The sequence below is a fragment of the Chiloscyllium plagiosum genome, chromosome 2, assembly GCF_004010195.1.
Source record: "Chiloscyllium plagiosum isolate BGI_BamShark_2017 chromosome 2, ASM401019v2, whole genome shotgun sequence".
NCBI lineage: Eukaryota > Metazoa > Chordata > Chondrichthyes > Orectolobiformes > Hemiscylliidae > Chiloscyllium > Chiloscyllium plagiosum.
This window is the reverse complement of record NC_057711.1, coordinates 66831088-66844819: the sequence shown is the minus strand read 5'-3', so window position 1 is coordinate 66844819 and position 13732 is coordinate 66831088. Positions and strand designations below refer to the sequence as shown.

The following is a 13732-nucleotide window of genomic DNA, read 5'->3' as shown; positions in this document are numbered from 1 at the left end:
TATACCTCCCCAAAAGAGAGGTTTGCAGAGAGGGCAAAAGAACAAAATGGACAGCCATCAGAATATATTACATCCTCTTCTCACTTAAAAACATGTATGTAGAAATATAAAACTGCATTTGCACATAATTTCCCAGAATACAATTTGACTAAATCAACATGAACAATCTCTGAAATTTATCAGATTAGATTGAAAAGAAATGGTTACTTTAATCACAACCAAAAAAAAACAATATTTCCACAGTATACAAAATATTTTTCCTTAACATCAGTATGTCTTAATCCAAGAAGCAATGACAAGAACAATTTTGTCCTTCTGCTTACATGCTTTCAATTAACCTCAAAGTGCTGGAGAAACTCAGGAGGTCTAGAAGCATATGTGCAGAGAGAAGCAGAGTTAATGTTCCAAGACCAATGGCTCTTCTTCAAGTTGAATAGAGAAGTGGAAAAGTTATGGGTTTTATGGCTGTTGAGAAGAAAGGAAGGACAGATGGAACAGAAAGGTAGATCAGAAAAAGGTTGAGGGAGTTTGGAGATATAGTGCATAATAGAACAAGAGGCAAAGGGAATGTTGATACAGCAAACTTTGCTTTAACTGGCACCTTATTTACCTGCACTCTCCATAAACCGACAAAAATTATATACCTCAAATACCGCAAAGGTGACTGTATTATTCTGTCCAATTATTATAGTTTTTAAAAAATTTATTTACCTCAATGTAAATATACTTGTTGCTCAATCAAATGGTCACATAAAATATCAGCAGCTGATTCATTTTTGTGTCAATTTCTCCTCAAATAACATGATGTACCACAATATCCTAGTAATCAGTTTAGGATGCAAGTTGAGAAGGCTGTCTGCTAGTGAGGTTTATTTATGGCAAAGTTGCATTATTGTTTAAGTGATTTATCCTATAAATAAAGTATAACAGTGAGGTATATAACCCCCTGCATTATGTTTCTATTAGTTAGTGTGTTTTATTTTTCCATTGATTATGTGGATCTATTGATAATCTGGAATATTTGATTAATTGGCACACTCCCAGTACCATAGGTGCCAGATAATAGAAAGTTTACTGTAATTATAGAGAAGATCCAAAGTAGATGCTAATGACAGAATTCAGATGAGTTCTGAAAAAAACAAGATATAGTTACAGGGGTTGAGGATGGGAAGAGGGAGATATCAAAATGGAGAGCAGAGTTCATGTTCTGAAGTTGTTGAACTCAAAGTTCAGTACTAAAGGCTCTAAATGCCTAAACAGAAGAGAAGGTGCTATTGCACCAGTTGGCACTGGGCTTCACTGGAATACTGCAGTAGGCCTAAGACAGAAATATGAGAATGAGAGCAGAATAATATATTGAAATGGCAAACAGCTGGAGGATAAGAATTATGCTTGTGAAATGAGCCTGCACTTGATCTCCCAATTCAGTTCACAACCAGATTTTGCAGTTCCTTACCATTTTAATACACCATGCTACTTCTCCGGCAATTAAATGGTATGTTGCTCTGCGTGAGTTTATCACCAAAAAGCAATTTTTTAATCGCACAATTTTTTGTAAGTGTTTTGAGTGTTTGCATCCAATGACTGCAAGTGAGTTGTTCAATTCTTTCAAGTTCAATAAGAGTTTGAGTAGGTATTTTGCAGCTTCCAAATTCTCAGAAGGTGCCTTGGCAAGCACTCTCAAGATGCAATTTATCATTTCTCATTGACTTGAAGAGAGATCATCAGATATTGATTTTGAAACATTAACTCTACTTCTCTTTCCACAGATGCTGCTAAATCTGTTGAATGTGTAGGAAGTAGGAGGCAACATAGAATAAACCTTGTGGAGCTCTCAAGTGAATTGGCTTTGCCATAAGTGAGTCAAAACTTCCTCAGGCCAGTCTAACTTATTTGCAACATTGTCAAAGGCTATGAATGTTAATTTCATCAAATTTTGATACCATCCAGGGAATTCCTGAAGAAGGACTTATGCCCGAAACGTCGATTCTCCTGTTCCTTGGATGCTGCCTGACCTGCTGCGCTTTTCCAGCAACACATTTTCAGCCACCATCCAGGGATACTTTGAAAAAAAAATCAAAGCTTGGCTTTGAACTGGGATCACTGTATTACTAACAAGTTCTCTCTATTCAGCTCAAACTGTCATTTTATTGTCCTTTTTGAGCTTTTTGTTCTTTCTCAATCTTTCCCCTCTGGAAGGCATTTTCTTTCCTTTTTGCTAGAATTCTCTCTCCTCCTTTCTTATGTGTAGGGCAGCAGTGTGACTCAGCACGGGGACCTGGGTTTGATTCCATCCTCGGGTGACTGTGTGGACTTTGCATATTCTAGCTGTGTCTGCGTGGGTTCCCTCCAGATATTCTAGTTTCCTCTTGCAGGTTAGGTGGATTAGTCACAGAAATGAAGGATTACTCGGCTAAGGTAAGTTGGTGGATCTGGGTGGGATGTGCTTCGGAGAGTCGCTGAGGCCTTGATGGACTGAATGGCCCGCTTCCACACTGTAAGGATTCTATAATATCTTTCTCCTTCCTCTTATTCATTTCTCTCCTGCCGGTTTTCTTTTTTGTTCTTGGAGCTCTAATTCTAATTTCCAGTCTTTCAGGTATGACTTTGATAAAGTCACCTAGTCTATTTCAGGCTTCATGCCTTCTGCTCTAACAGCCCAAGCTCATGGTTACAAAAATTCACTCAGCCCTCCGTGATATTATGCATATTTGAAGAATGTCATCAGGAAGGGCTTTTGCCTGAAACGTCAATTTTCCTACTCCTCGGATGCTGCCTGACCTGCTGTGCTTTTCCAACACCACACTCTTGACTCTAATCTCCAGCATCTGCAGTACTCACTTTCGCCTATTCTAGTTTCAGTTGTGCCACACTAATAGCCAATCCTTCCTCTGCCTATTCATTTCTCCCATGCTCTACTGTCATCCTTTAGAATTTTCTTAAAACCCATCTCTTTGCTCAATCTTTTGACCATCTGGACAAAGATTTCTGCATGATGTTTGGTGTCAAAAGGCAGGAGAAAAACTACTTGTAAAGTAATTAAAGTGGAAGCAAACAATGATTTCAAAACACCATAGTATAGGCACATGAGAGACATAGATTTGCAGAGTTATCATGACAGATGGGAAAACTACTTCACTTGAGAGATTGCCGTTTATACAATCAGCTAAACGGCTCCTTCCATGACCAAATGACTCTTTTAATCTATTGTATAAGTTCTCCCCAATTATAATATTTAAAAGGTAATTAAGCCAAACATCTGTTCAAAATATTTAATCTATTATACATTTCATATAATCTTTCAAACTTCAAGATTTAACTTTAAAAACAAGCCACTTATTATCCTTTTACTGGAAACTGTTTTTGCTGTATTTTCAGAACTAATAACTTATCATATGATGAGCTTGTGATGAGTTGGACAGAGTAGATCATTTAATGCATGAAGATTGAGTTCAATCTTGCTGTAAATGTTGATTTCATTAGAGAATAAAATGACTGAATGACGACTTATGACTATATTACTCCAGGTTCAATGGAAATTTATTCTTTGGCTTACTACAAACAAATAATTCGCACAAGAATAAAAGTTGCTCCAGTCACAGTGACAGTCATAATAACTATGCTGATCATAAAGTACAATTGATTTATGAAAGTTACTTGCCCATTTGAGTATTTTAGAATAAAATAAGCATCTGAGACTTAGTTTAATATATTACATCTCAACACACTAGATCAAAGTCCGTTGTTTTATATGTCCAAGTAATTCAAGTGAGTTGATGTAAACTGTATAATACAGATGGAAAGGGATGAAAAGTATTAAAATGCTACTTGTTGTACTTTGACATAACACTGGCAATGCGTATGTACTATTTCATTTACATTCTGTAATCTTCATTTCGGAACATAATTATTTCAGTTTATTTGCAAGCTGGTGTGTGTGTGTTTTTAAGTTATAAACTTACAAAAAGGAAACAATGCATATTGTTTTGTGTAATAGTCTAAAAGCTAAAGTTGCATTGGATTTTGCTCATTTATCTGAACTCATCAGATTTATTCCACAGGCTAAGAACAATCATCTGCTAGGAATTGAACAAGGGGGGGGTTCAAGTAATTTCACTCAATGGACAAATAATAGATCAGAGTACTTATTCTATTTTATGCATAGTTATAGAAATAGAAAACAAATCTTTAAAAGAAACTTGTCAAAATATACAATTTTAACAAAAATGCATTTTACAAGACATTATTTCTTCATATTTTAGCAGGACTTTTAACATGTTTTACAGAAAATGTTACAAATTGCTGGTTATATAATTTTATCATCTAACATTTTGTTCACACCATCACATATTTTCTGCAGAGAACCTTTGTAAGATCCAAATGGATTGTAAAGCACAGCCAAGAACTCACAATCCGAAAAGTGATTAAAAACATGGTTGATGCGTCCATGTGACTTGGCAGTGAGATGCCGGTCAATGATTTGGTGAAGCATGTCTCTGCATTCATTCAAAAGTTTGGACAGAACATGCCGATCAAAAGTAAAGTCAACCTGATGAAAACTCACAACGGTCATTGCTAACTGATGAACTTTCTTCTTGAATTTCTCCACAAGCATTATCTCATCTTGATTGAATTGATTATTCCTGTACAAGACTCCTAGTTTTATGACTACCTTGATAAGATTTTTGACAATCTTTTCTGCTTCTTTTTTGTTCTGCGTGTATTCCTTGGTTGCTTTGAATAGCTCATCCAAAACATCACTGCTTGTATCATCTATCAATGCAGTTGCTATTGACTTTGATGCCATCTTGCCAAGTATTTTCTTTTGGGCCTGAACAGCCAGGCTTTTGGAATTGAAGACTTCAGTGGCCACTGAAAATATAAAAAGATAGTTTAAGCAAATGATCCAAGATTGTGCAAATAGCAGAACTGGTTCAAATGTTTTTGTTTTGTTGAATGCACTACTTCCTTGTAATGTGACTCTTTTTCTTAAGGACACACTTTCATCAAATGCAGCACTACACAATATTTCTGGTTGTATCAAGTGAATTCTGATACATTATTTGCTCCAAACCTGAAAGTGAATATCTGCATGTAGTTCAACATTATTTCTTTGTGTCTTTAAAGCTTGCAAAATAATTTTCAAGATCAAATTTAAAAATTCATTGTTTGTATATCTAGCAGGCACTTTTATGTAAATAGTTACATCCTTAATATTTTTGAGACGTCAAATAATGCATTCAAAATGCCATATTATCAGATGATGAAAAATGTAGAGAAGGTAAAAATATACATTTTAAAAACTGCAAGCGTTAACAAATGTTCGACTCAATGTAAAAGTGGACACTGTGCCTGCAGCATTGTCCCTTACTGATCAACCACTTCACAAATTCTATCAGTGGTGGGGAGAAAGGAGTATTGAGTGGCCCGCTCAGCGAGACCCTTGAATAGCAAATTACTGAAGGCATGGTATAGGAGGGGTGGGGGCGCAGGGAAGCAGTGTCAGTGCCTAGTGTCCTACATCGAATAAAGGAGCTTGCCCCATTTTCACCATCCTGACTTGGAAATATAGCACAGTTTATTCTATGTCACTGGGTTAAAATCCTGGAACCTCTTCCCTTACATTATCTTGGGTATATCTACACCAAACATTTTCAGAAGTTCAAAAAGGCAACTCACCACCACCTTCTCAAGGGAAACTAGAGGTGGGTATTAAATGCTGGCCCAGCCAACAAGGGCCACAACTGCTGAATTTTTTTTTTCAGAAAACTGCATTGGGTTGAGGTCCTCTGAGAATTCTTCACATTCTCTTGGTCAAAATCCAGGAATTTTCTACTTAATCCAACTATGGTAGCACTGTCATCATAGTCCCTACAGTAGTATCAGCAGAAGATGCAAGGAATAGGCAATAAATTCTGATTTACATCGCAATTTGTATATAATGAAAAGGAAAATCTGAAGCTGACTCAATTTAACAGAAAAAAGTGCATTGGAAGCTAAAATCATCTTTACATTTTAATTTCAGTATCACTCAAATTTTGTAAATGTGTATGTATAATGCACAGTCAGCAAAGATCAGTTTTATTAAAGGTTGAATTGCGTTTAGTAATAAAACAAAATTGTGCAATTAATAAAAATCATTATTAGCAATTAACAAATATATGAGTTTTAAAGAAGGATTTGTACTCCTAAAGGTTAATGTGCACTTAACCTTCAGTGACGGAAGGCAAAATGCTTGGATACCCATCTGATCATTTTTTTTTTAATATTCAGAGAAAGCACTTGAAGTATCACTTCTCTCGTGGCATTAAAATGTAAGAAAGAAGTAACTTACATTGACAAATTCCCACATAAGGCCTCAAACACATCAGAAGACACTATGCAATCAATTAATTATTTTTAATTGATATGGAGTCAAAATTAATCAATTTACCAGAGTATCTAATAAATTTTTAAGCAATAGCTTGGTATAAGCTCGAAGATGTGGCAATCAATATGAATGTCTTTTGATATAAGGCTATGATATTTGGTTTACTACTCTTGGGATTTCCAAGTGATACCAAACTTCTAAGGAGCATAAGGACGATATCAGTAAACTGCAACAGGATCTAAATCAACTAGGCTTGCATATTTGGCAGACACGTGATATTTGGCATTTAATACAGAGAAGTTTAAGTTTCTACAATTGTGGATGACATCAGACTTGGGGATAGTCAATTTTGATAGTGCAGGCATTAATAGGCAAAATAAGTTCAATATAAATGTGAGGTAGTACATTTTGATAGGAATGTCATTTGTTACTCGGAAGGTCAGAGTCTCGGTAGAGAAACAACGGGATCTTGAAGCACAAGTAAAAATATCTCTAAGAGTTGCACTAAAGGTAGGCAAGGTTGTAGAAAAAAGCAAACTAAGCACTTGGCTTCATTTCTCACAGCATAGAATTGAAAAGTAGGTAAGTTCTTGTTTGGATCACGCTGTGCACTGAATGGAAATCTACTGACACATAGTCAAAAAAATACAGGGATACTGGAGAAAAGATTTACAAGGATGTTACCAGACACGTGAAAGAGTACACATCTGAAAAGGATTGACAGGCCAGTTCTGTTTTCTCATAAAAATGAGCAATGACCTGAGAGATGTTTAAAAGTTACAAAAGGTCCTGAAAGTATGCAGGCAGAAAGAGTGTTTTTCTTGTGAAGAAGTGTACAATTATAGACTATCAGTTTAAGATAGTGACCAAGAAGTCCAATGCAAAAGTAAAAAAAATCTTTTTTATCCAAAGGTGAAAAGGTTGATTGAAAAGACTCCTATCAATAAGGATAAAGTTAAAAATCACACAACACCAGGTTATAGTCCAACAGGTTTATGTGGAAGCATTAGCTTTCGCAGCACTGCTCCTTCATTAGGTAGCTACCTGATGAAGAAGCGGTGCTCTGAAAGCTAGTGCTGTTGGACTACAACCTGGTGTTGTGAGATTTTTAACTTTGCCCACCCCAGTCCAACACCAGCACCTCCACAATAAGGATAAAGGGAGCCGTGACAAGTCATTTGAGGGAGAAGGGAATAGGTAGTTATAATGGTCAATTTAGATGAGGAAAGATAGCAGGAAATCTAAGTGCAGCATAAACACCATGCTGGATCATTGTGCAAAATGTTCACTTTCTGAATCACTGTCTGAGATTCTATGTAATTTTAAAATCAGGATGTTGCTTGTCCAGGAGTCAACATAAGTCAGCTAACAATGCGTGGTCAGACTTGATAAGAGTTACAACAGAGACAGCAGACCTTTTGATGACTTATGCAGAGTATGGAGCTTATGGAGGGGTAGAATATGGGGAATCAGCCAAATGCAGATTGTTCAGCATGAGAAAATCAATAGCTCCTTCATTAGAGAGAGGCATTGCCATTAAAAGTAGGGGAATGAGAAGATGCCTCAAGATGGAGGCACTCTCTGAAGACTCCTCAATATTAAAAAGAAGTGGGCACAGCTGGTGTCTTTGGGTCTGTGTATATATGTATCTGTGTCTTTGCGATTGTCTGCATGTGCACATGTGTGTGTCTGTGTGTGCATGCTTTTTTGTTAAGTTTGATATTATCTTTTAACATTTCTCATTAATTCTGAAGTGCAAAGAGATTTGGGAGTTCTAGTCCAGGATTCCCTGAAGGTAAGCTTGCAGGTTGAGTCAGTAGTTAGGAAGGCAAACGCAATTTTAAGGGGACTTGAATATAAAAGCAGAGGGCTACTTCTGAGGCTCTATAAGACTCTGATCAGACTACATTTTTGAGTATTATGTACAGTTTTAGGCCCCATATCTCAAGAAGGAAGTATTGGCCCTCGTGTGTGTTCAGAGGAGGTTCACGAGAACAGTGCGAGGAATGAAAAGCTTAAGACATGAGGAATGTTTGAGGACTGTGGGTCTATACTCGATGGAGTTTAGAAGGATGGGGGGGTGGGAATCTAATACAATGGCCTGGACAGAGTGGAAGTTGGGAAGATGTTTCCATGGGAGGAGAGACTAGGATGCGAGGGCACAGCCTTAGAGTAAAGGGAAGACCTTTTAGAACAGAGAAGGAGAAACATCTTCAGCCAAAGAGTGGTGAATCAATGGAATTCTTTGCCACAAATGTGTGTGGAGATCAGACATTGTGTATATTAAAGATGGAAATAGATAGGTTCTTGATTAACAAGGGGATCAATGGTTAAAGGGAAAAAGTGGAAGAATGGGATTGAGAAACTTATTAGCCATGGTAGAGCAGACTTGATGGGCTGAATGGCCTAATTTCTGCTCCTATGTCTTATGGTCTTAACCACAGATGCTACGTCTGTTGCTTGGAATTTTTCTGTCTCGTCAGAATGTATCCTTTCTGTGTACACTGAAATATATCCTTAAATGTTCGCAAATGTGGGCTGAATCTTATGATTTTTTTGGTTAAGTGCAGGGTGATTCACTGCAAGACTGATCTGGTTTCCTTGTCGTAACCTGCCAAACGGCTGTGTTAATTACATATCACGCCCCATGGCACATCCAATTCTGCCCCATCTTACCATATACCATTCCTTGAACAACTTATCACACAGCGAATTCCTTGCATCCATGCCATCTTTGAAAGGCCACTGTGCACTCAGAAGAGCACTGGCATTCTGTAATTGCCCTGCTCCATCAAGAATTGCGTCACAAGATGTTGGAAAAGGGGAAGATTCTCCAACACGGACTTTGTGGACAGGAAGGTGCAAAGGAGAGAAGCCCTCTTCCCAGAAGGCTGATACTGGAGGCCATGTCACTGGGCCCTGCCAGCCTGGCTGAAGGTCATTGTCAGAGTGCTGACCCTTACCTGCTATTCACAATCATGCTCTTCTGTCTCTGAAGATATTATCCCAAGAGGTATGCCAAATCCCTGGTAGAAAGTATCTTAGCCTGTCCCTGATGTCTGTTGGTAATTCAGCCAACTCAAACTCTGCGCTGAAGCTGCTCAAAGGTGACATACTTACTTCAGATATGTTTGCCCTAAACAAACTGGCATCCAGTACCTCCCACATGCTGCAGCTGTGATACATCACCCTTTGTAGCACCACTAATGTGTTCTAATTAATTATTTAACATGTTGTACTTATGCTTTTATATATTTTCTTAACCACACTACCAGTCACTATACTATTTTGAACTTAAGGGATAGAATGAGTTTTAATCACTTATCAGATACTCACCAAATAACTAGCTTCCTTGTCTGTAGCTGAGTAACAACCAATTCCTGAATATGGGAGTACAAGCAAAACCAAAGAAGCACCTCTTTGCCTGACTTCTTCAATTACCCAACTCACACCACTCTGTTATAAGTGGCAGTCAAGTGATAAGTCACAGTACATTAACTATATTTATATGATCCTAACACAAAAGAGTTGAGCTGGCCTAATTATAGAGAAATGGCTTAATCTGCTTCTTAAACCAACTGCTCTTTCATTGGAGAGCTTTTTCTACCACTGTTAAGCTGAAATTTTTAGAATTTAAACTATAGAATTCAATTGAATATGAACCACAATCAAAATTAGATTTGTACAAGATTAAGGGCTTCTTAGCCCTCAACAGCCATCATTCAGTCTACAATGGGTGTTGAGTTCCATCAATACACCCTGCAATTATTCTTATTGGATACAGAGTACCTCTACAACCTTTCCCCACAAAGCAATAGCCTTGAAATATACCTAAGATCATCCCAGCAGACCAGAAATGATGAGAAGTTGTGACAATGTGTGCACAAGCCTATCTCTGCATTTCTGTGAAAATCTACTCTTGTGAGTTACACTAGAAGGAGCAGAGAGGGAGATGTCTATGGAGAGAGAAAGATGAATTTTTGAAGCTGTTTCAGTTTTAGTAATATGAATTTATTCAGCATTTTACCATACATACAATTTATTCAGTAATTTGTTTTGTAATCCAAGATGGTGCCAGAACGTACCGAAGTGCAAGTGAGAATATTAAATAATTCTTTTTAAAATCTAGACACTGACCAATATCTGTGTTATATTATCACATTAGAGCTGCTACACACTTGAAATTGCTTCCCTTAGATTCCTAAATTACCAAAGATACCTTGCGACAAAGGGCACCAAATGGTGGAATGTTTGCTTGGTGACTGAGTGTGGAATGAAGTCGGGTTCATTGCTAGAAACAGAGCATAGAAACAGTGCTACAACCGAACTAGCACAATGTAGGATCAAAATGCAGCTTCAATCAAAAACCCAAAATCCTTCAAATTCCTCCCTGAAGCAACAGATTAGCAACAAAGAGTTTACAATTTGCACAGAGAACAGCTGATTTCAGATTCACTCCAAACAATGTTAGTGTATGTCTTCTGTCTAATTAAAGAAACCAACCAAACAATTTAAAAAGTTTAATTTACTGGAATTTCAAACTAAAGGGTGTAGGAATTTATTTAAAATGCTGAATACAAAGATGGTCCCTCATGTTGCCTTATAAATTTCATGTAAATTCATTCAGTATGCACCATGGGCAAACCTCAGGAGCAACATTGTTGTGAAACAAAATAAAATTCTTACAATCTAATACAATCTGATCATGAAAAGTAAACAAGCATTCTTGGAAGTCCATTAAAACCTTTTAAATTTCAAGTGGGTACTGACTTACAAAAACAAACATACGTCTGCCCGTGATACTTCAAGGGGAACTGAAGTCTTAATAGACTGTCTAAGACGCTAATCAAATTATGAATTCAGAATCCCTGATAAGATGATAAATTTTGAAAGTCAGCCAAACATTCATAATTAACATTTTGGGGGAAAAGTCAACAATTATTTAAACCACTAGGACAGACAACTTCCCAGCTGAATTATTCTTTGTTACGTGTCTCATTGATTGCTGCAAAGTCTGGAATGGGGGGTATTTTAAAAAATCTTCAACCCATGATTAAACAGACCTTACCCTCTTCAAGAGTCTTTGACAATATAGTCCATAAGTTCACAACACCTAAACTGCGTTAAATCCATTGCAGCAGTCAGAATAGAATCCATGACCTGTTGCATTCAGATTTCTTTAAGGTGTGCATTAAACATTGCTCACTGTTGCTGATAATACAGTCTTTCAGAATTGGGGGCAGGATTTTCACATCATGGTGCCAGCTGTCATTTTCAAAGATCCAAGGAGCCTTTCCAACTTCATGAAGATCTGTCTACTTTTGTCTAATTGTACTTTTTTTAAAACAGAATTATTTTTCTAAATTAAAGGTTGTTATTATGTAGAAATGCGAAAACCATTTTAAATAAATTGGACTCAATGGGCAAAAAAAATGTACTGGTACAGAACACAGGAAGAAAACAATTCAATTTGGTCTCGGGTTTTATGGTGTTCACTATGGGAAAACTGTAATCCAGTCACTCATCCAAAATTTTTATTTAAAAAGCATGTTTCAGTAAACATCCAAACCTCAGGAAAGGGCCTTCAACCCAGGTCATATAAAGTTCATCCAACCAATTGAGGAAGGATTTTGCATGCTGAGACCACTATAAAAAAACATTTAAAGTTACTTCTTCTGGAGTTCTCTGCTTGAAGGAAAGTCCAACTCGCAGCACCCTGGTCTCTGTCACCACTAAGGCAAGAAGGTAGATCCCAAATCTACTCCAGCCAGGATGGGAATCCACCCCAGCCATGCAGTTATTTCAAAAGTGATCCAAATTTCATTCCCTGACTAACTCACTCCATTGCTTTCATTGGAATTGTCTGAGAATAAACCAGTCTGTTCACCGCCTTACTATCACCTTTCATCCAAATGAGCCTTCATGCTCATATTCCTGCCATCGCTGAGACAAGCTGCTTTCACCTCCTTAATTTTGATGTACCCTGACCTTGTCCAAGTCTCAGCGCATCTGTTGTTGAAAGCCTCATATCTTTGTTACATATAGATTTGATCATTCTGGTGCACTCTTGGCTGGCTTCTGATATTGTACTCCAACTAAACCTGAGCTCACACAAATCTCTGTTGACCATATCTTAATTCACAGCACGTCTTATTTCCCTATTACCCATGCTTGCAAGCTTACCGTTTTGATTTCAAGACTCTAATGTTTGTTTTCACATCCCACCAAGGGCCTGACATCTCCGTTAAACCTGTATTCTGCATTCGAGGTTCTCATCCATTTTATTCACTATGTCACTGGTACTAATGTGTCCCACGACTTCTGGCTGCTCTCCCTCCCCCTAAAAAATCCTGCAGACTCAATTCGAGACATCCCTGACCTTGGCACCTGGGAGGGAGTCTCGTTCACGACCACAGAATCTCCTGTCTGTTCCTCTGACTATTGAATCTCCTATCATTATTCCCCCCCTTCCCTTGTGAGCCATAGAGCCAGGCTCAGTGCTAGAAACCTGGCCCTGGTAGATCGATGCCCCAACAGGATCCAAGATGGTATACTTGTTGTTGTACTTAACAGTGTACTGTCTGACTGAGCTTTTGATCATTTGACCTAAAGTCTCCTTAGGTGGCTTGGTATCATATACTGTTGTATTACACTCCTGTTCAGTGTCTTGGAACATCTTATTCTCATAACAAAAATTGTTAATGCTGTTCTTCAGGGAATGTTAGACACATTTTCCTTCTTACGGCCATGCAAACGTAGCAAGTTATCAAGTTCCTTCACAAACACTTGGCATTTCCTCTGCCTAAACTAAGCTTTAGGGCATCATCAACACATATCATCATTAATTTTTCTACTTCTAAAGATCACCAGATACATATGATAAGCAGACAGGACTTTCCTTCTGGCTTTAAAATGTGTATGAAATCTACAAATTTAAGGAAAGACATGACTTCACCATTTAACAGGATTTACTAAGCTTCTGTGAAAACTGAATCATCAGGAAATTAAAATTCTCCAAGAAGCATAGAAGGCAAGGCTGTAAAACAGAATAATTAAATTGAATGAAGTTCATCACACAATACATTTGATTTTGGAATTGTCTTTCTCGCATTTTGTTGTTCTAATTTAAAAATCTGAGGATGAGGTGATGAGGGCCTGAAGATCAAGGGAAAACAGAAAGACAACAAGAGAAATCAACAATGTCATAGAGTCACAGAGATGTATAGCACGGAAACACACCCTTCGGTCCAACACGTCTGTGCTGACTAGATATCCCAACCCAATCTAGTCCCACCTGCCAGCAACCTGTCCATATCCCTCCAAACCCTTCCTATTCATATACCCATCCAAATGCCTCTTAAA

The 13732-nt window shown here is 37.6% G+C and overlaps 1 protein-coding gene across 2 annotated transcripts in view; it reads right to left on the bottom strand.

The window, feature by feature from the left end:
• Positions 1–3510: 3510 nt before the first annotated feature.
• LOC122560635 (tumor necrosis factor alpha-induced protein 8) overlaps positions 3511–13732 on the bottom strand; it is a 58609-nt gene continuing 48387 nt past the window's right edge. For both annotated transcript variants that reach the window (XM_043711498.1, XM_043711489.1), the window contains one exon: positions 3511–4872. In XM_043711498.1, coding sequence (XP_043567433.1) covers positions 4307–4872 — 566 coding nt within the window. In that variant the 3' untranslated portion in view covers positions 3511–4306. The remainder of the gene's footprint in view (positions 4873–13732) is intronic.